The 22,830-nt window shown below is 45.1% G+C and overlaps 1 protein-coding gene across 2 annotated transcripts in view; it reads left to right on the top strand.

The window, feature by feature from the left end:
• The window catches only part of CAPZA2 (capping actin protein of muscle Z-line subunit alpha 2), a 69,822-nt gene that overhangs the window by 43,156 nt on the left and 3,836 nt on the right, over nucleotides 1-22,830 (top strand). For both annotated transcript variants that reach the window (XM_077265014.1, XM_077265013.1), the window contains exons 4-8: nucleotides 5,124-5,187; nucleotides 7,193-7,399; nucleotides 7,814-7,893; nucleotides 10,897-10,975; nucleotides 18,063-18,134. In XM_077265014.1, the coding sequence (XP_077121129.1) occupies nucleotides 5,124-5,187; nucleotides 7,193-7,399; nucleotides 7,814-7,893; nucleotides 10,897-10,975; nucleotides 18,063-18,134 (502 nt within the window). The remainder of the gene's footprint in view (nucleotides 1-5,123; nucleotides 5,188-7,192; nucleotides 7,400-7,813; nucleotides 7,894-10,896; nucleotides 10,976-18,062; nucleotides 18,135-22,830) is intronic.

Genomic DNA, 22,830 nt, shown 5'->3' with positions numbered 1-22,830 from the left:
GTCCATATCCTTTAACCCCTTAATCCCATTGGACGTACTATCCCGTCGAGGTGACCTGGGACTTAATTCCCAGTGACGGGATAGTACGTCATATGCGATCGGCTGCACTCACGGGGGGAGCGCGGCCGGGTGTCAGCTGACTATCACAGCTGACATCCGGCACTATGTGCCAGGAGCGGTCACGGACCGCCCCCGGCACCTTAACCCACGTCACACTGCGATCAAACATGATCGCAGTGTTCCGGCGGCATAGGGAAGCATCGCGCAGGGAGTGGTCTCCCTGCGTGCTTCCCTGAGACCCGCCGAGGGTCTCCTACCTCCTTCTCCCTGCAGGCCCCGGATCCAAAATGGCCGCGGGGCTACATCCGGGTCCTGCAGGGAGGTGGCTTACCAGCGCCTGCTCAGAGCAAGCGCTGGTAAGCCTGCAGCCCTGCATGTCAGATCGCTGATCTGACAGTGCTGTGCAAAATGACTTCAAATGAGATGTGGTAACTAAAAAAAAAAATGGTGTTGTAAAAATGAGAAATTGCTGGTCAACTCTTAACCCTTGTAACTCCCCCCCAAAAAAATTTTGGTTCCAAAATTGTGCTGATGTAAAGTACACGTGTTACTTATAAAGTATTTTGTGTGCCATATCTCTGTGATTTAAGGGCATAAAAATTCAAAGTTGGAAAATTGTGAAATTTTCGCCAAATTTCCATTTTTTTCACAAATAAACTCAAGTCTTATCGAAGAAATTTTACCACTATCATGAAGTACAATATGTCATGAGAAAACAATGTCAGAATCATCAGGATCCGTTGAAGCGTTCCAGAGTTATAACCTCATAAAGGGACAGTGGTCAGAATTGTAAAAATTGGCCCGGTCATTAACGTGCAAACCACCCTTGGGGGTTAAGGGATTAAAGGGAACCTGACATCAGACTTCAACCAGAACCACAGGCAACATGAATAAGACACTGGATGTGTGATAGCAACTGTATATGTTTTATTGCGAAATATTGCAGGGTTTGAGTAAGCCCACATTCACATGTTCAGTATTTGGTCAGTTTTTTACCTCAGTATTTGTAAGCCAAAATCAGGAGTGGAACAATCAGAGTAAAAGTATAATAGAAACACGTCATCACTTCTGCATTTTTCACCCACTCCTGGTTTTGGCTTACAAATACAGGTGCAAAATTCTGATCAATTACTGAACATGGCCAATAATGTTGGACTGACAGGTCTTTCTTGGTCAGTCTTGTAGGGTGGGGAGAAGCTGGGTGAGACCACATCGGGCTAGTCATCTAAGACATAGTCCCCCAGTCGGCTGGATTTTCAAAGTATGTACAGTGGGTACAGAAAGTATTCAGACCCCTTTTAAATTTTTCTCTGTTTCATTGCAGCCATTTGGTAAACTCAAAAAGTTCAATTTTTGCACATTAATGTACACTCTGCACCCCATCTTGACTGAAAAAAAAATGTAGAAATTTTTTCAAATCTTTAAAAAAAAAAAAGTAAAAACTGAAATATCACATGGTCATAAGTATTAAGACCCTTTGCTCAGACACTCATATTTAAGTCCCATGCTGTCCATTTCCTTGTGATCGTCCTTGAGATGGTTCTACTCCTTCATTGGAGACCAGCTGTGTTTAATTAAACTAATAGGACTTGATTTGGAAAGGCACACACCTGTCTATATAAGACCTCACAGCTCACAGTGCATGTCAGACCAAATGAGAATCATGAGGTCAAAGGAACTGGCCAAGGAGCTCAGAGACAGAATTGTGGCAAGGCACAGATCTGGCCAAGGTTACAAAAGAGTTTCAGCAGTACTCAAAGTTCCTAAGAGGACAGTGGCCTCCATAATCCTTAAATGGAAGAAGTTTGGGACCACCAGAAGTTTTCCTAGACCTGGCCATCCAGCCAAACTGAGCAATCGTGGGAGGAGTCTTGGTGAGAGAGGTAAAGAACCCCAAGATCACTGTGGCTGAGCTCCAGAGATTCAGTACACAGATGGGAGGAAGTTCCACAAAGTCAACTATTAGTGCAGCCCTCCACTAGTCAGGCCTGTATGGCAGAGTAGTCCAACGGAAGCCTCTCCTCAGTGTAAGACATATGAAAGCCCACATAGTTTGCGGAAAAAAAAAAAAAACACATGTAGGACTTCCAAACTGAGAAATAAGAAAACATGAATGCGGCCAAGTACAGAGATATCCTGGATGAAAACCTCTCCCAGAATGCTCTGGACCTCAGACTTGGCTGAAAGTTCACCTTCCAATAAGACAATGACCCTAAGTACACAGCTAAAATAACAAAGGCGTGGCTTCAGAACAACTCTGTGACCATTCTTGACTGGCCCAGCCAGAGCTCTGAGCTAAACCCAATTGAGAATCTTTGGAGAGACCTGAAAATGGCTGTCCACCAAAGTTCACCATCCAACCTGACGGAACTGGAGAGGATCTGCAAGGAAGAATGGCAGAAGATCCCCAAATCCTGGTGTGAAAAACTTGTTGCATCATTTCCAAGAAGACTCATGGCTGTACTAGCTCAAAAGGGGTGCTTCTACTCAGTGCTGAGCAAAGGGTCTGAATACTTATGACCATGTGATATTTCAGTTTTTCTTTTTTAATAAATATACAAAAATTTCTAAAAAAAAATTTTTTTCAGTGAAGATGAAGTGCAGAGTATACATTAATGAGAACAAAATGAACTTTTTTGAATTTACCAAATGGCTGCAACGAAAGAGTGAAAAATGTAAAGGGGTCTGAATACTTTCCGTACCCACTGCATACTCTGAAACACAATGTTTCAGTGTAAACCATACTTGATTGCAATCATGCATGTCTGATTTATGCTGGCTGTGCTTCACGCAGCCTGAATCTGATGACCGGTTCCTTTTTAAAGAGGACTTTTCACCAGATTTAGAATGTTAAACTGGCCACATTATGGAATAGTGACTACAGAGCTTAATAAAACAGTTTTTAGTTATTAATTTCTCCACTATGTTGCAGAGATATATGCTTGGAAAGTTCAGGTTATAATTTTAAGACAAAGATTTTTTGCGCTGGGGACGTGTACTTCCCCTGCATGAGGTTGATCGATCATAGGCAGGAATATACTGGGGGGAAAAATGAACACACACCCACAATAGCTTATAGCAAGATTTCTGTTACGTGAGACATCTAATGACAGACAGTCTGATCTCTTCACTGATCTCACTGCAGAGCCATTTGTGATTGCAAAGTGCGAGCAGCAGAGCTGAGTGTTATTCAGCCTTCATTTTGCAGCAGTTAGTGTAGGGTGAAGGGGTGGTACAGCAGAGATGACCGATACAGTAGGGATGTTTGCAATGAGACCAGGAGAGATAGATATATATATATAGATGCGTACCTAATAAAGTGGCCGGTGAGTGTATGTGTATGTATGTATATATATATATATATATATATATATATATATATATATATATATATATATATATATATATTCTCCCTCAAAAGGTGTATGTAATCATGCTCAACTCTGCTTTGTTTCCTGTTATTTGTAATCACACACAGCTTTGCAGTGAGGAGAGTAGACATTGTCATCATATAGCTCACATAGGAGAAACCCACTCTAAACTATTGCGGGGAGTGTTTTTAATTTTTTTTTTTTTTTTCTCCCATATGTTGCTGCTTGGTTAACATTGGTCAACCTCATGTAGGGGAAGAAGTCCCTGCCTCCAGAGACAAATCTCTAAAGCCTGCTAGGGCTTATCATAAATTCTAACCTAAATCTTCCAGGCTATTATGTATGCAACGAAGAGAAATGAAGGAAAAAAAAAAACTACACTTTACTCCGCTTTGCAGCAACTATTCATGATGTGGCCAACTTAATATGCATGCTGTTGAAAGGTCCTCTTTAACCCCTTACTGCCATCTGACGGAATAGTATGTCCGATGGTAGTGTCCCCCGCTTTGATGTGGGCTCCGGCGGTGAGCCCGCATCAAAGCCCAAATATGTCAGCTGTTTTGAATAAATGACATGTGCCCGCAATTGGCGCAGGTGGAATCGTGATCCACCCACGCTTATTAACTAGTTAAATGCCGCTGTCAAACTCTGACAGCGGCATTTAACAAGCGCATCCAGCCGGAAATGCGTGCATCGGTGACCCCCATCACATAATTGGGGGGGTGTCATCGGTGCGTCGGCATGACAGACAACCAGAGGTCTCATTGAAACCTCTATGGTTGTTGATGCCGGATTGCCGTGCTGTGCTCATAGCAATGCAGTAATTTTGCTACATAGGGGCGATCTGAGCATCGCCTCTAATGTAGCAGAGCCGATCAAGTTGTGGCAGCTTCAACCTCCCATGGAGGCTATTGAAGCATGCCAAAAGTAAAGAGAAAATGTTTTAAAATATTAAAAAATATAAAAGTTCAAATCGCCCCCCTTTCGCCCCATTTAAAATAAAAGAATAACAAAAACCTACATAGATCGGGCGACGATACCAAATATATCAATTAAAAAAAAGATTAACCTGATCGCTAAACGGTGTAGTGAGAAAAATGTCAAAAGAACGTATCTGCACCAAAATGCTATAATTAAAAACATCAGCTCGGCGTGCAAAAAATAAGCCCTCACCCGACCAGAGATCACGAAAAATGGAGACCCTACGGGTATTGGAAAATGCCGCAATTTTTTTAAATTTTTTTTCACCCCTTTGTTAAAAAATAACCTAGACATTTTTGGTGTCTGAACTAATAATGACCTGGAGAATCATAATGGCAGGTCAGTTTTAGCATTTAGTGAACTTAGCAAAAAAGCCAAACAAAAAACTAGTGTGGGATTGCACTTTTTTGCAATTTCACCACACTTTTTCTAGTACACGTCATGGTAAAATCAATGGTGTAGTTCAAACGCACAACTCGTTCCACAAAAAATAAGCCCTCACATGACCATATTGACGGATAAATAAAAAAGTTATGGCTCTGGGAAGGAGGGGAGCGAAAAACAAAACACGCAAAACTGAAAAAAAGCTCCGGGGGTTAAATGTACAAGAATTGCCATACAAATGGTTCAAGTTAAGGAATGTTTACTGAAATATAATGATGAAACTTTTTAATTTCTCCAAGTTGATTTGTAACATTTTTATATACCTAGCGCCTTTGCACAATACAACTTGGATCAGTTCACCCCAGTAAAAATTGAAGGCTATGAAGATCAGGTATGTGGCAACTGTTTCCCTGTTTGAGGTTAATATTGTTGCTTTTATCATGATTGGACTTTGTTGCATACAAATCAGGGGTGCACAATCTTTTTTTTTTTTTCCTTGTAGTGTTGGGGGGCATTTTTATCTTTTATACTTTAACGGGCCACAATAAAACGTAAGCTGCTCTGTGTCATACTAATATGGGATTGGTACTCAAGCGGTGGCTAAATAATGAAATTCTCTTTTACGCTTTTAAATTGGTTATTTTTCCCCCAGCTGCTGTTCATGTCAGCACACACTGCTCACATATCGGACACATACAAGCACTCACACACCGCTCATGTATCGAACACATACAAGCACACTCACACCGCTCGCAAAATAAACAGCTTCCATTGTGCCCAAGACTGCTTACATATAAAGGAGGAACATCCCTCTACAGTGGCAGAGGAGCATTCCTGCAGTGGAGACTAAGGCCATGTGCACACGTTCAGTATTTTTCGCGTTTTTTTCGCTATAAAAACGTGATAAAAACGCGAAAAAAACGCTGACATATGCCTCCCATTATTTTCAGTGTATTCCGCATTTTTTGTGCAAATGTAGCCTTTTTTTCCGCGAAAAAATCGCATCACGGAAAAAAAAGCAACATGTTCATTAAAATGCGGAATTGCAGGGGATTCCGCACACCTAGGAGTCCATTGATCTGCTTACTTCCCGCATGGGGCTGTGCACACCATGCGGGAAGTAAGCAGATTATGTGCGGTTGGTACCCAGGGTGGAGGAGAGGAGACTCTCCTCCACGGACTGGGCACCATATAATTGGTCAAAAAAAAAAGAATTAAAATAAATAGTCCTATACTCACCTTCGATGTCTTCCCGCCTCTCCACTGCACGCTGTCGCTTCGGTTCCTGTAGCTGGTGTGCGGTGAAGGACCTGCCGATGACGTCGCCGTCTTGTGATTGGTCGACCGGTCATGTGACCGCTCACGTGACCGCGACGTCATGGAAGGTCCTGCGCGCGCACACCATCTATACGGAACGGACGCCGGTGAGGAGATCAGCTGTCTGCGGGTGAGTATAAGCATTTTTTTTATTTTTTTTATTATTTTTAAACATTCTATCTTTTACTATAGATGCTGCATAAGCAGCATCTATAGTAAAAAGTTGGTCACACTTGTCAAACGCTATGTTTGACAAGTGTGACCAACCTGTCAGTCAGTTTTCCCAGCGATGCTACAGATCGCTTGGAAAACTTTAGCATTCTGCAAGCTAATTACGCTTGCAGAATGCTAAAAACAGCGAAAAAAACGGAAAAAAAACGCAAAAAAAAAATGCGGATTTCTTGCAGAAAATTTCCGGTTTTCTTCAGGAAATTTCTGCAAGAAATCCGGACGTGTGCACATACCCTAAGCCATTAACCAGTTCCTCCACTGCAGAAGCTGTTATCACCATGCAGAGATGTGACTGTGTGATAGGAGCCTCTGGTAACCAATGCCGGCTCCTGTCGCACACTGTCTGCCACTGAATGCTCTCCTCTACAGTGATTGGTTCTGGAGCAGCGGCTTTCTGCAGTGACACTGATCAGCACCGAGTAGGCCACAACTAGAAGCAGAGCGGGTTGTGCACCTCTGCTATAAAGGATATATGCATTTAAGTAATAATCTTCCAACAAATGGGAATGTACATGGTAAAAAAAAGGTTTACGCTTGGTAATGGAGCATGATTATGGTGTGCAGACAAGTTTACGATTCACTAGTTTCACATCCACAACCTGGACTTAATTAATTTCTGTGATTTTTCTTATGGGCTTGCTAGGGAATACTTGCTACAACTAGGTAAAATTCAGATAAACGAACAGTTTTTATATCATCGCCATCACTTGTCATATACCAGAAGTCATAACTTTCTAAGGTTCAGCTACTGGTTTGAGAACTTTCCTCTGTTTCCATACACCTCTGTGCTGCTGTTTGTTCTCATAAAGCCATCACTTCTGTTTTAATATTTGATTATTTTAACTCAGGTATTAATAACAGAGCATGGAGATCTTGGCAATGGAAAATTCCTGGATCCTAAAAATAAGATTTCATTCAAATTTGATCACTTGAGAAAGGAGGCAAGCGACCCAAGGCCCTATGAAGGAGAAAATGCCATAGAGTCTTGGAGAAATGTGGTTGACACTGCAGTGAGATCCTATGTGAAAGATCATTATCCAAATGGAGTTTGTTCTGTAAGTCTATTTCTAGGACCCCTCTCTGTAAGTTGATGGGAACTGTAGGCCGAGATCTGACTAGTGGGATGCTGTCCCTGGCTGGCTTCTCCCCGCCACGCTCTAGTTCATTGACAGGTCTCGCTCTATGTAAACACATGAGACTTGACAATCAACTAGAGCAGAGGAGGGAGAAATGACTGGGGGTGCCCTGGGCTAGTCTCATCTCTCCCTACAATCCACAATTGGATCGTTAAATGATGCTTTCTCTGAAATGCCAGAGATATCAGCGAAAAATTTACCTATATGCAGCCAGGCACTGATTCATGCTGCCCATGGTTTAAGTAGTGTGAATCAGCTGACAAGTTCCCTTTAAGTTTTTGTTCCAGCAATGCTTTGCCAAGTTTGAACCATAAAAAATGTTATCGTTTTCAGGTCTATGGCAAAACGATAGATGGACAACAAACAATAATTGTATGCATTGAGAGTCATCAGTTTCAAGCGAAGAACTTCTGGTAAGTAATTGCACTGTCATTCTTGACGATTTTGTAGCACTTACTAATATATAGGTCTCCTCCTGCCCTTGTCAGTGCAGCCTTCTTAAGCTTCTTAATTTATTGTTACATTTTAACAACTAACCTGATTTTTCATGTGGCTCTGTAAATGCATGTACACATATCCAGTACTTGAAGCAGCTAAATCTGCTGCAAATGCTGGAGTGTTGGCTCGAAAATTGAGTAAAATACACACATTTTTGCGTGCATTTTGTGATGTTTTTTTCCCTTATTCAATTGAATAGGTGAAAGGCTGAAAGAATTGACACGGTGAAGATTTTAAACTGCTTCAAATGTGCAAGGACAAAACAGCATCTGTATGAGTCGTCAGAAATCTCATTCACTTTACTGGCACTGTAAAGCACTGTTGTGTTTTTTTTGCAGCTAAAATGTGTGTAAATATACCCTAAGACTCCCTTCTGATCTGTGAATCGGCTGTGAGCATGGAGCCTGGTCGGCTATGTGCACACGTTGCTTTTTTGCTGTTTTTTTTTTTTTTTTTGTCTCCAAAACCTGACCTTTTTGGCAGTATGGATTATGCATTTCTTATATAGCGCCAATAATTCTACAGTGCTTTACAGATGTGATCTCGTGAGGGAAGGAATCGGAGAACCCGGAGGAAACCCGCACATACAAACTCCTTGCAGATGTTGTCCTTGGTGGCATTTGAACCCAGGACTAGTGATGAGCGAGTGTACTCGTTGCTCGGGTTTTCCCTAGCACGCTCGGGTGGTCTCCCGAGTATTTTAGTGTTCGGAGATTAAGTTTTCATCACGGCAGCTGAATGATTTACAGCTACTAGCCAGCTTGATTACATGTGAGGATTCCCTAGCAACCAGGCAACCCCCACATGTACTCAGCCTGGCTAATAGCTGTAAATCATTCAGCTGAGGCGATGAAAACTTAATCTCCGAACACTAACAAATACCGTATATACTCGAGTATAAGCCGAGATTTTCAGCCCATTTTTTGGGGCTGAAAGTTCCCCTCTCGGCTTATACTCGAGTCATACCCGGGGGTCGGCAGGTGAGGGGGGGCGGGGGCTGTGTAATTATACTTACCTGCTCCTGGCGCGGTCCCTGGACATCCCTGCTTCTTCCAGCGCTGCAGCTTCTTCCTGTACTGAGCGGTCACATGGTCCCACTCATTACAGAAATGAATATGCGGCTCCACCTCCCATAGAGGTGGAGCCGCATATTCATTAATGTATGAGCGGTAACGGTGACCGCTCAATACAGGAAGAAGATGCAACGCCGGGGAAGAAGCAGGGACACAGCGCCAGGAGCAGGTAAGTATACGGGGAGGGGGAGCGCAGCGCTGCGCGATATTTACCCCTCCTCGTTCCAGTGCGGCTCCTTCTTCATCGTCCCCTGGCAGTGACGCTCAGGTCAGAGGGCGCGGTGACGTAGTCAGTGCGTGCCCTCTGCTGAACGTCAGTGCTGAAGACGGAGCCGCACAAGGAGCAGGTAAAAGTGCCGGGGTCCTGAGCGACGGAGAGGTGAGTAAATGATTTTTTTTTTTTTTTTATGGCAGCAAAAGCAAATGGGGCAAGTGGCTGTGCGGAGCATCTGTATGGGGCCATAACACTTGTGCAACACTATATGGGGCAAGTGACTGTGCGGAGCATCTGTATGGGGCCATAACGCTTGTGCAGCACCATATAGGGCAAATATCTCTATGGAGCATCTTATGGGGCCCTTATTACCCTTTATGCAGGATTATATGGGGCATATTTTAATATGGAGCATCTAATGCGGCCCATCAAACTGTATGGAGCATTATATGGGGCTCTTGATTCAATATGGATATTCAAAAACACTTAAACTACTGATGTCTCAATTAATTTTACTTTTATTGGCATCTATTTTTACTTTTGAAATTTACCGGTAGCTGCTGCATTTTTCACCCTAGGCTTATACTCGAGTCATTAAGTTTTCCCAGTTTTTTGTGGCAAAATTAGGGGGGTCGGCTTATACTCGGGTCGGCTTATACTCGAGTATATACGGTACTCGGAGACCACCTGAGCGTGCTCGGGAAAACCTGAGCAACGAGTTCACTTGCTCATCAGTACCCAGGACCCCAGCGCTGCAAAGCAACAGTGCTAACCACTGAGCCACCTGTTTTACTTTTACTTTTTTTTTTTTTTTTTTAAAGCTTTTTTGCATTTTGTTTGTTGCGTTTTTCAGGATCCCACTGATCTGCTTTGCGTCCACTTTGCAAGTAATAATAATACAGGGTGTTAGGCCACCAATGCAGGACACGCCTTATGTGAAACCATAAAATATTTTACAGAAAACAGGCAACTTGAGCAATTATTTACAGGAATGTCTGAAAAAATGGCTTATGAACTAAAACACTGCGAAAGCTAGATAGCAGCTATTTTGCACTTATTGCTTTCTGTGGTTAAAAAAACGCTGCAAAAAACTCTGAAAGTGACATCCTTCTCTCATGCTTTCCATCAGGAAAAAATAAGTATATGCATAAGATTTCTGAAATCTCATAGCTTTTCCTGGTACTGTAAAAAGCAGTTTTAATTTGCATAAAAAAAAAGTGTGAACATAGCCTTAGTGTGCCGCAACTCTATGGTGGGGAGCTTTATAGTCGGTAGGTGCTTGCATATTTTGAGTCAGTATTTGTAACTGGACTGGGTCCAAACCCTAGAGCACATGTAAATCTTTCCAGAATGTTTTGTCCTAGCTTACCCTCCTGGTGTTGGCTTACAAATACAGAAGTAAATTACTGACACCATTACACAAGTGTAACTGAGGCTGGAAGTTTAGTGTCAGTATGGGATATTTACTGTACATGGTGGCTTTGGCTAGAAGAGGGAGATGCTTACTAGTCTATGAAGTAAAAGCAGATAAACAAGTAAGGTGAATCCATTTCACTTTGAACTACATTTTATAAGGTTTTTCAATGTACATACTGTGATTTTACTCATTAAAAAAATAATTTCTGTTACAGGAATGGACGCTGGAGGTCAGAATGGAAGTTTACAATAACACAATCCACTACCAGGGTGGTTGGCAGTCTGAAAATTCAGGTATGATTTTTGTTGCCAAGACAAGTTGCACACAAAGACAAACAAAATCTGATGTATAAAATACATTACACTCATGTGTCTATATCTTGTTAAAGAAGGCATCTGGCAAATTGTGAAAATGTCACACTTTACACAGGGTATATATTCGTATTTGTAGCCAGAAGTCTTGGGAAAGCAAAGTTTTAAATGTACAACATTTTCTAAAAATAAGTAAGATTTTCTGAAAATGTGAAAAAAATATAGCATTATATCTAGAGGAGTTTTTACATCTACAAAAAAGGTTTGTGTGAAAAATGCCTTGGAGTTAACACACGTCTTCGTATCTACTTCGTATCTACTTTAGGGGTATGTTTCCACGGTCACGTCCAATCTGCAGCGTCCAGATTTTACAGCACAGTGGATGGGATTTTATGAAATCCCATCTCCACAATGTGTGGGTAAATTCTCACGCAGCAATGCCGTAAAGTGAGAGCGTGAACTCCATTATCTCCTGTCAGTGTGTCACTGGAGGCCTATAGAGCAGTCACATATCCTGCCAAGTGATGCAGAATCTGCGCAGAAAATTCCACAGGCAAATCTGCAAAGTGTGCACATACCCTTAAGTAAAAAAATTGGTCCAGCAAGAAGTTTGCTACTCCCAGTGTCTGTCTGCAGTGCTGTCGTCTCATTTACAGTGCTGCAGCCAATCAGTAAGCTCAGTGGCTCATGCTGTCATCTTGGGCAGAGCTGATATACTCTGTTATTGGTGGAGCACTGTGTACACGTTGCGTTTGCTTGTTAATTGCTTTTTCTCCTTCGCCTCATTGGGGGACACAGACCGTGGGTGTTATGCTGCTTGCCACTAGGAGGACACTAAGTGATACAAAGAAAGTTAGCTCCTCCTCTGCAGTATACACCCTCCTGCTGGCTCCCAGCTAACCAGTTCTTGCTTAGTGTCTGTAGGAGGCACTTGGGTCTGTTTTCAGACCCCAACATTTTTTATTTTTATTTTCTGTAAATTTTTATTTTTTAATTAACGGAGTGAAGGGGGCGACGGATTCCTTTCTAGGGTCCGCTCTCCCCCGAACCATCAACAGGCAAGCACGGCGAGTATACCTCCCCGTACCTTTCCTGCGACGACTGGGGCACGCCTAATCTACGCTAGGGCGACGGTTCCTATACGGTCCCGAACTCCCCCCTGTAAGATGGCGAGCACATAGAGTATACCTCTTATGTGCATCTCACGGGCTCCTCCGCAATTAAGCCCTCACCTGTTGGCGTCATGTAGTCCCCACAGTAGCCGTAAGTCCCCTGCGGCAGGCACAGCCATAAGTCCCCTGCGGCAGGCACATATGAAGATGGACAGAGACTCTCCATCCCCCGGCCAAGGGAGGATCGATTGAGCTTATTCCCTCGCAATAGAGGCTGCATCTCTGCTCGGTGGTGGTGAGTAGTTTCCTTCCTCACGCTGCCTGCGTGGAAGGTGCGGTCCTGGTCCCTGGGGAGAGGTGCCGCTGGCCGGTACGCCAGCGGCAATCATTCGGCGCTACGTCGCGGCCCGCCGACGCGCTCCACCGGCAGGCTCCATAAATTTAGTCCCTGGCTTTTTCAGCCGGACTAGGCCGCAGTTGAAATCCCCGCCAACCGCCGGAGCCCCGCCCAGCTCACTTCAGGGGCGACGGTGCCTTCACGGTCCCGATGCCGGACAACTGACCCTGTCCACCCGAGGGCTGAACTCCGTGGATGTACAGAGGCCCCTCTCTATGGCGTCCGAGCAGCCCCCACTGTCCCACCACTGTGAAAGCGGATGGCACAAGGAGGCGGACGGTTCCTCTCCACCTCCCTAACAAAAGGGATGATGGATTGAGGTTTATCCCTCTATCCCTGCACCGTCCACTCTGCAATACCCGACATCCGCGGCGGCTCCATGCCGGGACGCGCACCGTTGGTGAGTGGATCCTGCCAGCGATGGGCTTCTGCAGCGGGATATTCACAGGCAGTGTCAGGCTTCCCTGTGGCCCACCTCCCTGAGGTAACGCTCCAGCCGGCTACAAAATTTAGCCCCCGGCTTCGGCCGATGTGTAGGCCGCACCCCGGAAGCGCACTGTGGCGCCCTAAGGCAGCTCTGCCTTTTTCCTGGCGCTTTTCGCCTGGCACGGAAGTGCTCAATTTTCTCGAGCAACGCCCCTCACTTCTACGCTGGCGCCGGCTGCAGAAATTTAGGCCCCAGCTTGGGCCTATTCATGGAAGTCTCGAGGCTCCGCCCCCTGAATTGGCGCTTCTCGCTCGCTGCGAGATTTGACCTAAACCCGCATGACCAGTATTCCTGGTCTTAAAGTCACATGACCAGTATTCCTGGTCTTAAAGGCACGTGACCAGTATTCCCTGGTCTTAAAGGCACACGACCAGTATTCCCTGGTCTTAAAGGCACATGACCAATCCGAAGCTGGTCATAAATGAGGAGCCCTCTGCCGCTGATCCCAGTTTATCCCAGTGTAACTAGTTCCCTCAGTGGACTTCGTCACTGCCGCAACCCATGGTGTTTCTGACCAAGAAATTGAATCCCTCCGTGATCCCTCCGTGGCTCGGAGTGCTCGCAGGACCGATATACATGGTCCCTCTCCTACATGGGATCCGTCGGCTAGCAGGGGCCGCGAGTATTCCAGAAACGTACAGGCATCTACAAAACGGAAGTTCTCATTTCATGATCTCTCTCCAAGGATTTGCTGACAACAAGACTCTGAACACGGATCGGATATTGCCTTGAACCTGGACTTGCCAGAGTTTCAGTAAAGGATGACTCGCCTATTTATATCATCATCCAATCTCTGTACATTGACGAGGACTCCGGTCCTGCTCTAGACTACAGTGTCCCTCATACGGAGACTAAACTCCCTCGTAGAGCATTTGTCATCCAGTCCGGATATGCGATTCACTGGACAGAAGCCTCTACGTGGGGCTCCATGCCTGGTCTGATTTTTAAGGGCGACAGGCCCTTTAAAGGGCGCCGATCTCCCCACACCATCAACAGACGGGCACACGGAGTGTCGCCTCCAGGTATCCTCTTCTGCATCCAGGCCTAACGCCAGACAACCTGTCCTGTCCACCCGGAGACCTGAACTCTGTGGATGTACAGAGGCACCCTTTTCGGGCGTCTGAGCACCCCGCTCTGCATCACCACTATTTAACAGAAGATGCAAGAAGGCGGATGTTCCCTCTCCACTTCCCTGTTAAGAGGATGGTGGATCGAGGGTTCCTAATTTTTAACTCTGCAATGACCTGCTGGAAGCAGCCGCGCATTCTGCCACTTGGCAGATTAACCGGGTACAATCTCCTGTGGTTTACCTACCAGTATCCCTGCCCAATGTGTCATCAATTAAAAATGCCACGATCTGTCAAATAGCAAATCTGGTTTGTTCCGTTTTGCGGCTATGGGTCCAGCCCTCTACCCTCCCTAGCCGCCACATGGATTGCTAGAGCAACCGTCTCTTGCCTGGGGACCTTAACTACTTTGATTCACACCAGTAACCCTTTCCTGAAGACAGTACAGCTGGTCAATCAAATCTTTTGAGCGGGAGACTAACGAAGGATCGTACGTTCCTACAGCCCCGACCAACAGTGAAAGGGTTGTCCGGGACAGTCTAGATCTAAGGGATCTTGGTTCCTAAAAGGGGAACGAGAAGTAGGACCGATCCCGGACCTCAAACTTCTAACAACCTTTCACAAGGTGGTTCTTCTTCGAATGGAGTTCCTCCGCTCAGCCATTACTTCAACAGAAAAAGGTGCAGTTTCTGGCATCCATCGACATTCGGGATGCTTACCCTCTTCAAAAATTCCGTCGCTTTTCCATTCGTGAACAGCGTTTAAGTCACGACCTTGTCCTTCGGCCTTGCTACCGCACCCAGAGTGTTCGCAAGGGTCATGGCGGCTGTCATGTTCCTCTTGCACCTAGAGGCGTGGTCGTCCTGCCCTGTTTGGCCGACTGTTTACCTGCCCTTGCAGGACTACGCTAAGTCGTCTAAATCACTTGCGATACCCTCTCACCTGGGCTGGTGGCTAGACTTGGACAACTTCTCATTTCCATCCCAGCAGATATCCTTTTTGAGGATGATCCGATACTCTTCCAGAAGGGTGGTATATCTCCCTCCAGACAAGGTCATGGTCCTTCAACAGGGAGCTCGCGCACTTGCTCACTCATCCCCTCATTTCATTCGATTTGCTGGGAGGGTTCTGAGGAAAAAATGGAGACGACAATGGAAGCAGTTTCCTTCGCTCCGTTAGTTTTCAGCGAGTCAAGCAGACTTTCAGACGATAGTCTCTGAGCTCCTTCTTCATCCAGGGCTTTTCTCCCGGTTCAATGGTTACTAGTAGCTTCCACTGCCAGTCCTCTTCTCCCGATCATTGCTCTGGAGATCCGAAAGGTAGTCCTACAGTAGGTCCACTGCCTTATGGCGGGTCAACCCATCTGAATTCAATTGGACAATGCCACGGCTGTGCCATACGTCAATCATCTAGCAGGTACCCACGTTCAGGCACCATGGCCGAGGTACCTCACATTCTCACATGGGCCGAGATCTATCACTCGGTGATCTCGGCAGTACATATCCCAGGAGTATAACTCTGGGCTGCGAACTTATTCAGCCGTCAGGGTTTCGCCTCAAGTGAGTGGGAACTTCACCCGGAAGTCTTCCATCAGACCTGCCTTCACTGGAGCTCTCCAGTTGTAGTTCGGATGGCGTCCTGACTGATCGCCTGTGTACTCGAGTTTGTCGTTCGGCCTCGAGATCCAAGAGCCATCGCACTGCATGCTCTGGTTCTTCCGCGGTACCAGTTTCCACAACTCCCCGTTCACTACTTCCGAAAGCTTTTCAGAAGCAGAAAGGGCCCCAGTGATCCTCGAAAATCCGCACTGACCACGTCAGTTTGTTTGCTTGCGGAGCTGGTAGCTTTTCTGCCTTTCTGCAACAAAACTGCAAGTAGGGACCACCTCACAGGAAGTTTTCACTTGTAGTTCTTCCCTATCGCATACCGTTAGATCATTGGGATCTATTCTATTAGGGAAGGTCGCCCCTTTTTTCTCGGCGATATCCTCATCCTGACGAGTCTTCGGTGCTAACGGGTCCTTTCAGACTTTTTGTTCCCTTATTTCCTTCAAGGCAAGGTCGTCCTCAGGCCTTCCCCGTCCCTTGTTACCAAGGTGGTATTGTATTACCACTGTTATGAGGGCATAGTTCTTCCCTCATCTCTTTCAGCACCAGTCCACAAAATGGAATGAGTTCCCCATATTCCGGACGAAGCGAGTGCTCTGAGTAGGTATGTCTCGAGGACGGCGTCCTTCTGAAGGTTGGACACTGTATCTTGGGCTTCCTGACGGTAAGGGGAAGGCTTCCTGACGTTTACAGGAAGGGTTTAGCCGTCTTCATCGGCCATTTAGCCTGGTGTATTCCTTTCACCATCCAGGAGTCCTTCCGTGTTAGGCTGACATCTATCTCCCTGTCTATCGTGGGTTCTAGGCAACAGGCGTCGACAAGACACGCCTGCAAGCTTGCAGATTCGTCCAGTCCGCATGCATTCTTCAAGCATTATAATTCCCAGACTTCCACAGATGTGAGTCTGGGCAGGCGGACTCTGCAGGCCGCGGTGGCGCACTTGTAAGTAGCGGTTACACAGGGCCTGATCTGATGTTGTCCCCACCCAGGGACTGCTTTGGTACGTCCCACGGTCTGTGTCCCCCAATGAGGCGAAGGAGAAAGAGGGATTTTTGTGTACTCACCGTAAAATCCTTTTCTCCGAGCCAATCATTGGGGGACACAGCTCCCACCCTGGTATTGGCTTATGCTTGTTTTTATAATCTGATATGCTATACTCTCATATATAATATGACATGCTGTAAGCTAATATGTTGTTACTGATCTCCTACTGCTTTTTGCACCGAACTGGTTAGCTGGGAGCCAGCAGGAGGGTGTATACTGCAGGGGAGGAGCTAACTTTCTTTGTATCGCTTAGTGTCTTCCTAGTGGCAAGCAGCATAACACCCACGGTCTGTGTCCCCCAATAATTGGCTCGGAGAAAAGGATTTTACGGTGAGTACACAAAAATCCCTCTTTTTTCTCAAGGGTGGGGGGCTGCATGGGGGAATTAGTGCGACACTTTCTGAAGTCTGTCTGATTGGCATAGCCAATCATTTTGTTCTGCTTCAAGGTTTGCAAGATACAACACTTATATACACCTCCCTCCACTACATTATGGAATGTAGCCTCAGAGGGGCAACTTTGTTTTATCAAGGATAAGTATTTTTCCTTTGTCTGTCATTGTTGTCCTGGGACATTTAACCCCTTAGTGACAGAGCCAATTTAGTGATTAATGACCAGGCCAATTTTTACAATTCTGACCACTGTCCCTTTGAGGTGCTAGCTCTGGAAAGCTTCAACGGATCCCACTGATTCTGAGATTGTTTTTTTTTTTTTTTCGTGACATGTTCTACTTCATGTTACTTATTTCTTCGATAGGACTTGTGTTTATTTATGGAAAAAATGGAAATATGGCGCAAAACTTTGCAATTTTCAAACTTTTAATTTTTATGCCCTTAAATCAGAGATTGGTGTCAAACAAAATACTTACTAAATACAATTTTCCACATGTCTACTTTACATTTTTTCACAAAACATTTACTTTGGAACAAATTTTTTTTATTTTCACGAGGGTATCAGGAGAAAATCTGGTGTGCAATTTCTCCTGAGTATGTCGATACCCCATATGTGGGGAAAAGCCACTGTTTGGGCGCATGGCAGGGCTCAGAAGGGAGGGAGCACCGTTTGACTTTATGAACACAAAATTGGCTGGAAACAATGGTGGCGCCATGTTGCGTTTGGTGATCCCTGATATACCTAAACAGTGGAAACCCCCCAATTCTAGCTCCAACCCTAACCCCAACACACCCCTAACCACAAACCTAACCCTAACACACCCCTAATCCCAACCCTAACTGTAATCCTAGCCCTAACTTTAGCCCAGCTCCCTTTAGCCCAGCTGAACTGTAACCCTAATGGAAAAATGGAAATAAAAACTTTTTTTTTTATTTTAAATTTGAGTTGCTTTTTTCATACAGGTCCATTATTATGAAGATGGTAATGTTCAGCTAGTGAGCCATAAAGATATTGCAGAGTCACTAACGGTGACGGTAAGTGCACAATGTTACTGCAGCTGTGGAAGCTCATTCACGTACTGGAAAGTAACAATTTTTAACTTAATGCTTTTTGGAGTAGATTTGTTGTTTTGATGGCTTTTTATTGCATGTTTGAGGAGCGGTGCACCGAATGAAAAATGGCTATTCAATCAAAAACATTTTTTTTTGCATTTACTTTACAGGGAAATTGAGGAGTCAGTCAGAGGTTTGGCTTACAGACTCCACAGCCCTGAAATTGTCCACTGTTTGCAGTAATGAATAAATCAAAGTAATTTAAATGCCTCAATATAACAAGTGATTTCTCCAAATTCTACACAAAATGCCAGTTTTAGAGATTACTGCAGTCTCAGAATTATTCACCACCTTATTTATTTGTAGAGCACCATTGATTCCATGGTGCTGTACATGAGAAGGGGTTACATAAAGGATATAACTATAAAATATGGTGAACAATGTCAGACTGGTGCAGAGATAAGGAGCCTGCCCTTGCGGACTTACATTCTAGAAATGCCTTTAGTACTTGCAAAGTAGCTTTGGCTCTTATGACCTGCTGCAGACAGGATGAATAGCCACATCAAATAGATCAAAAGACAGTGCCTCCATAGTGGTGACAAATCAATTCTTTGTCCCCTGAGTTTGTCTTTTTCTTGTCAATTGTTTGTCTTCTATATTTGCCAGTTATTTTGTCCATGTGAGAGATTTTAAATCACTATACCAGTCTTCTGACAATATTAGTGATGTGTATATTTATATACTTTATAATGGTATGTTTAAAGCTTTTTTATTCCCTCAGTGATCCCTATATATGCCCTATAATGGGTTTCATGGATTTCTCCCTCTTACATTGTCTGGATTACGGCGCATTTAAAGGGAACCTGTGACCCCCAAAATCAAAGGTGAGCTAAACCCACCAGCATCAGGGGCTTATCTACAGCATTCTGTAATGCTGTAGATAAGCAGCCGATGTATCCTGAAAGATAAGAAAAAGAGGTTATATTATACTCACCCAGGGGCGGTCCCGGTCCGGTACTGGTCCGGCGGGCGTCGCGGTCCGGGGCCTCCCATCTTCTTACGATGACGTCCTCTTCTTGTCTTTACGCCGCGGCTCCGGCACAGGCGTACTTTGTCTGCCCTGTTGAGGGCAGAGCAAAGTACTGCAGTGCGCAGGCGCCGGGAAAGGTCAGAGAGGCCCGGCGCCTGCGCACTGCAGTACTTTGCTCTGCCCTCAACAGGGCAGACAAAGTATGCCTGCGCCGGAGCGTGAAGACAAGAAGAGGACGTCATCGTAAGAAGATAGGAGGCCCCGGACCGCGACGCCCACCGGACCGGACCACCCCTGGGTGAGTATAATCTAACCTGTTTCTTATCTTTCAGGATACATCAGGGGCTTATCTAAAGCATTACAGAATGCTGTAGATAAGCCTCTGATGCTGGTGGGCTTAGCTCACCTTCCATTTTGGGGGTGAGAGGTTCCCTTTAAGTAATAATGTGAATATTTGAAGTTTGGTATCATGATTTCTGTGATAATGAAGAGTGATTTGATGCGGCGATGTTATGGTACCTAAATTTCCATAGCCGCTGTGTTACTCAGGATGGAGAAGGAGATGATTATGTGAGAACTTCTATGGCCGGACATCAAGACATGCGCAATGAGGAAGAATGGTGTGACATGGAACTGTGCGATCCATATAGCTGCTGCAGGAGATCTGGGACATGCGCAGTACTACGCACCAGTGGAGCGCCGGGACGTGACGTACTGTGTGTAATTACGTCTGGGGTTGTCTGAATAGGCCTGGGGGAGTGGCTGTAACCTTGGTGTTTGGGAATGCTTTGTGGTAATTGGTGGGAGGTTGTTTACCTTCTACCTACGGGGCTTTATTTATGTAAATTTCAGCGATATTTTGTATTTAAGAGCGATCAGAGTTAGCGGTTTGATGTTGGATTAGATGTAATTATAATTGATGCTCAAGTGGGACCGTTTTTATATGTATATGTATGTTTTGGCTATGATGGGATTGTTCTCATTACTGTGTGTATACCCTATTGGTGCTGCGTTAATTGGTGGGTGGTACTTTGTGTATATAATGGTGGTTAGAACGCTGTATACAGTGCATGAAAAAGGTCTTCTGACCGAAACGTCGCCACAGTAGGCAGAATAAAATTGATTTGTCACCACTGTGAGGCGATGTCTTTTGATCTATTTGATATGGAATATGTTCTGGGATGGACTCCCTGGTTTTGACGTGCGTCTTTTTGGACATTGACATACTGTGGGGTGCGGTTTCACTGTTTGTTTGGATACTAGGGATGAATAGCCAGACACCAGCTCCTGTATTACTGAGGAATATTAGCCCATTACTTATGCAAGCTACCACTGGCTGCCTCCAGATTCCTGAGAAGGCACCAAGTCAAAAACTCAAGTGACTACAAAAGACCTGTAGCAAGATTTGGTGGCAACAGGCACCGAGGTTTCACCTTGCACATTAATGCTCACACTAAAATTCCCCTCTCCAGTCCATCCTTAATGCACCAGCCATGGTCCTCTATCTGGCTAACTGGTACTCGGATGCCTCCGCTCTGTGCCAGCCATTGCACTGGCTACCCATACATTATGGGATCCAATTTAAACTGCTTGTTATCACCCACAAAGCTCTCCTTAGTGTGGCACCCTCCTTCATATCCTCCCTCATTTCTGGTTATCAGTCTACCGGATCGTTACGCTCTGCAATCGACTTTTGACTAACCCCTTCACTAATCCATACCTCCCGACTCCAAGACTTCTCCAGAGTGGCACCAATCCTCTGGAATGCGCTACCCCAAGAAATCAGGACTAACCACAACTTACACAGTTTCAGGTGATATACACTCACCGGCCACTTTATTAGGTACACCTGTCCAACTTCTTGTTAACACTTAATTTCTAATCAGCCAATCACATGGCGGCAACTCAGTGCATTTAGGCATGTAGACATGGTCAAGACAATCTCCTGCAGTTCAAACCGAGCATCAGTATGGGGAAGAAAGGTGATTTGAGTGCCTTTGAACGTGGCATGGTTGTTGGTGCCAGAAGGGCTGGTCCGAGTATTTCAGAAACTGCTGATCTACTGGGATTTTCACGCACAACCATCTCTAGGGTTTACAGAGAATGGTCCGAAAAAGAAAAAAAATCCAGTGAGCGGCAGTTCTGTGGGCGGAAATGCCTTGTTGATGCCAGAGGTCAGAGGAGAATGGGCAGACTGGTTCGAGCTGATAGAAAGGCAACAGTGACTCAAATCGCCACCCGTTACAACCAAGGTAGGCCTAAGAGCATCTCTGAACGCACAGTGCGTCGAACTTTGAGGCAGATGGGCTACAGCAGCAGAAGACCACACCGGGTACCACTCCTTTCAGCTAAGAACAGGAAACTGAGGCTACAATTTGTACAAGCTCATCGAAATTGGACAGTAGAAGATTGGAAAAACGTTGCTTGGTCTGATGAGTCTCGATTTCTGCTGCGACATTCGGATGGTAGGGTCAGAATTTGGCGTAAACAACATGAAAGCATGGATCCATCCTGCCTTGTATGGAGCATCTTTGGGATGTGCAGCCGACAAATCTGCGGCAACTGTGTGATGCCATCATGTCAATATGGACCAAAATCTCTGAGGAATGCTTCCAGCACCTTGTTGAATCTATGCCACGAAGAATTGAGGCAGTTCTGAAGGCAAAAGGGGGTCCAACCCGTTACTAGCATGGCGTACCGTGAATATATATATATATATATATATATATATATATATATATATATATATATATATATATATATATATATATATTCCTATATTCCTATATTCCTATTCACGGCTCTGAACGTAACTCTCCAAACTCCAGCGCACCCAAAAGCACTACAAATACTTGCTTGCGACTAGCTCATGCAGCCTTTATCTACCCCCATTTCCTCAAGATGGCTGGACCATCATTGTAAACAAGCTCCTGAACTTTGTGTCACCCCCACCTCGTCGTAGATTGTAAGCTCCTACGAGCAGGGTCGTCATTATCTTTGCGTAAATTATTGTATTATCGTTAACTCTGCTACCTATGACTGTGGTGTATGAACTGTTGAATTGTAAAGTGCTGTGGAATATGTTGGCGCTATATAAATAAAGATTATTATTATTTAATCACTGAAGGTCTCACTGCCTGACTCCTCTCCTGACCCATTGGAGAAAGAAGTTTTAGCATTTTTGTTTTCTTGAGCAATTAAAACTAAACCGTTTAGGGCCTATGACTCGACTGTGTGTCGAGCAGAAAGAGTGAAGCATGCTGATGGCTCCGATGCTGTGTTTCTCCTTTACTTCCTCTGGAATTGAATAATTTTGATAGCAATTGTACTTGCAACACCCGCTAGATTCATTTAAAATGTGGCTAGTTGCCAAGCAAAGTAAAGGTACCGTCACACTAAGCGACGCTGCAGCGATAGCGACAGCAATGCCGATCGCTGCAGCGTCGCTGTGTGGTCGCTGGAGAGCTGTCACACAGACCGCTCTCCAGCGACCAGCGATGCCGAGGTCCCCGGGTAACCAGGGTAAACATCGGGTTGCTAAGCGCAGGGCCGCGCTTAGTAACCCGATGTTTACCCTGGTTACCAGCGTAAAAGTTAAAAAAACAAACAGTACATGCTCACCTGCGCGTCCCCCAGCCTCTGCATCCT

This window comes from Ranitomeya variabilis, chromosome 5 (assembly GCF_051348905.1).
Source record: "Ranitomeya variabilis isolate aRanVar5 chromosome 5, aRanVar5.hap1, whole genome shotgun sequence".
Lineage (NCBI taxonomy): Eukaryota > Metazoa > Chordata > Amphibia > Anura > Dendrobatidae > Ranitomeya > Ranitomeya variabilis.
The sequence above is the reverse complement of the archived record's forward strand: the minus strand, read 5'-3'. Positions and strand labels throughout refer to the sequence as shown.